The sequence below is a fragment of the Elephas maximus genome, chromosome 1 (genome assembly GCF_024166365.1).
Source record: "Elephas maximus indicus isolate mEleMax1 chromosome 1, mEleMax1 primary haplotype, whole genome shotgun sequence".
Lineage (NCBI taxonomy): Eukaryota > Metazoa > Chordata > Mammalia > Proboscidea > Elephantidae > Elephas > Elephas maximus.
Genome location: NC_064819.1, coordinates 206,981,300 through 206,982,407, shown reverse-complemented (window position 1 = coordinate 206,982,407; position 1,108 = coordinate 206,981,300). Strand labels below are relative to the sequence as shown.

The 1,108-nt window shown below is 47.8% G+C and overlaps 1 protein-coding gene across 1 annotated transcript; it reads right to left on the bottom strand.

Moving 5' to 3' along the window:
• Positions 1–348: 348 nt before the first annotated feature.
• LOC126086001 (protein CutA-like) lies at positions 349–882 on the bottom strand. Its single transcript, XM_049901952.1, has one exon. It carries the CDS (start codon positions 839–841, stop codon positions 437–439), a length of 405 nt encoding a protein of 134 aa, XP_049757909.1. The 5' UTR covers positions 842–882; the 3' UTR covers positions 349–436.
• Between the last annotated feature and the right edge of the window lie 226 nt (positions 883–1,108).

Sequence of the window (1,108 nt, the reverse complement as noted above, 5' to 3'; positions counted from 1 at the left end):
GGTATTTAAAGAAACTATAAATATTCACTAACTATTTCCCAGTCTGGGTTTCAATATGACTCGAATAGTTTTCAATGGTTTGATTTTAAAGAGAAAAAAAGAATTTATCTAACAAATCCCTTTTGTTCCAGAAATCATTCAAAACCCTTTGGATACAGAGGTGGAAAACCTGGTCACAGTCTAGTAGAGAGGATGGAGCTGTAAAGCAGTAAATCCAATAATGGGTGAGCAGTTTCTAGGCAGTGTCAAGGGCACAAGGGCCACCATTGTCACCTTGGAGGAAAAACTCACAAGAAAAACCACACAAGGGGAGGTGATAATTCAACCAAGTCTTTTTTTTTTGAACCAAAGATAGGGTTTATTGGGGACCCAGTCATCATCTGGCAGTCAGGTGTCACTGATGTATATGAGGGGATCATGGTGGGGACAGGGCTGCTCACGGTAGGACTGTGCTGGAGTCAGAAACGGATTCTGTGACCTGGCGCACCCAATGCGGATATGGGGAGGTCCCCTGCTCCACAGGCAATGCAATCACGTCTGCAACTTCATAAGGGTGCACAGAACGAACAAAATCTGTCAAAGCTGGAACCAAGGAACTTTGGGTTTTAATCATCATTAGCACTTCACTGTCCTCCTCAATCTTTCCTTTCCACTCATAACTGGCGATCTCCTTGGCGACCTTCTCTTTGGGACAGGCGACAAAGGCCGCTGAGACCGAGCCAGGGACGTAACCGGAGCCCAGCGCCGGCGAGGGCTGGGACGGGGGGCTTCCAGAGGCCATGGAGAGCAGGGCTCGGGGTAGCAACAGAAGGCGGGAGGCCACAGGCAGCAGTGCTGGCATCCAAAGAAACGACAGGGGCAGAGTGGCCTGGGCGCAGCCACGTGATACGAAAACAGCGCACTCAACCAAGTCTTGAAGCATGAGTAAAATCCAGGGAAGTGCAAACGGTTATTGCACTTGGATGATTATCAAAAGGTTAGAGGTTCGAGTCCATATAGAGGCATCTCAGAAGAATGGCCAGATGATATACTTCTAAAAAGCAGCCACTGAAAACCCTGTGGAGTATAATTCTACTCTGACATACATGGGGTCTCCAGGAGTCAGAAT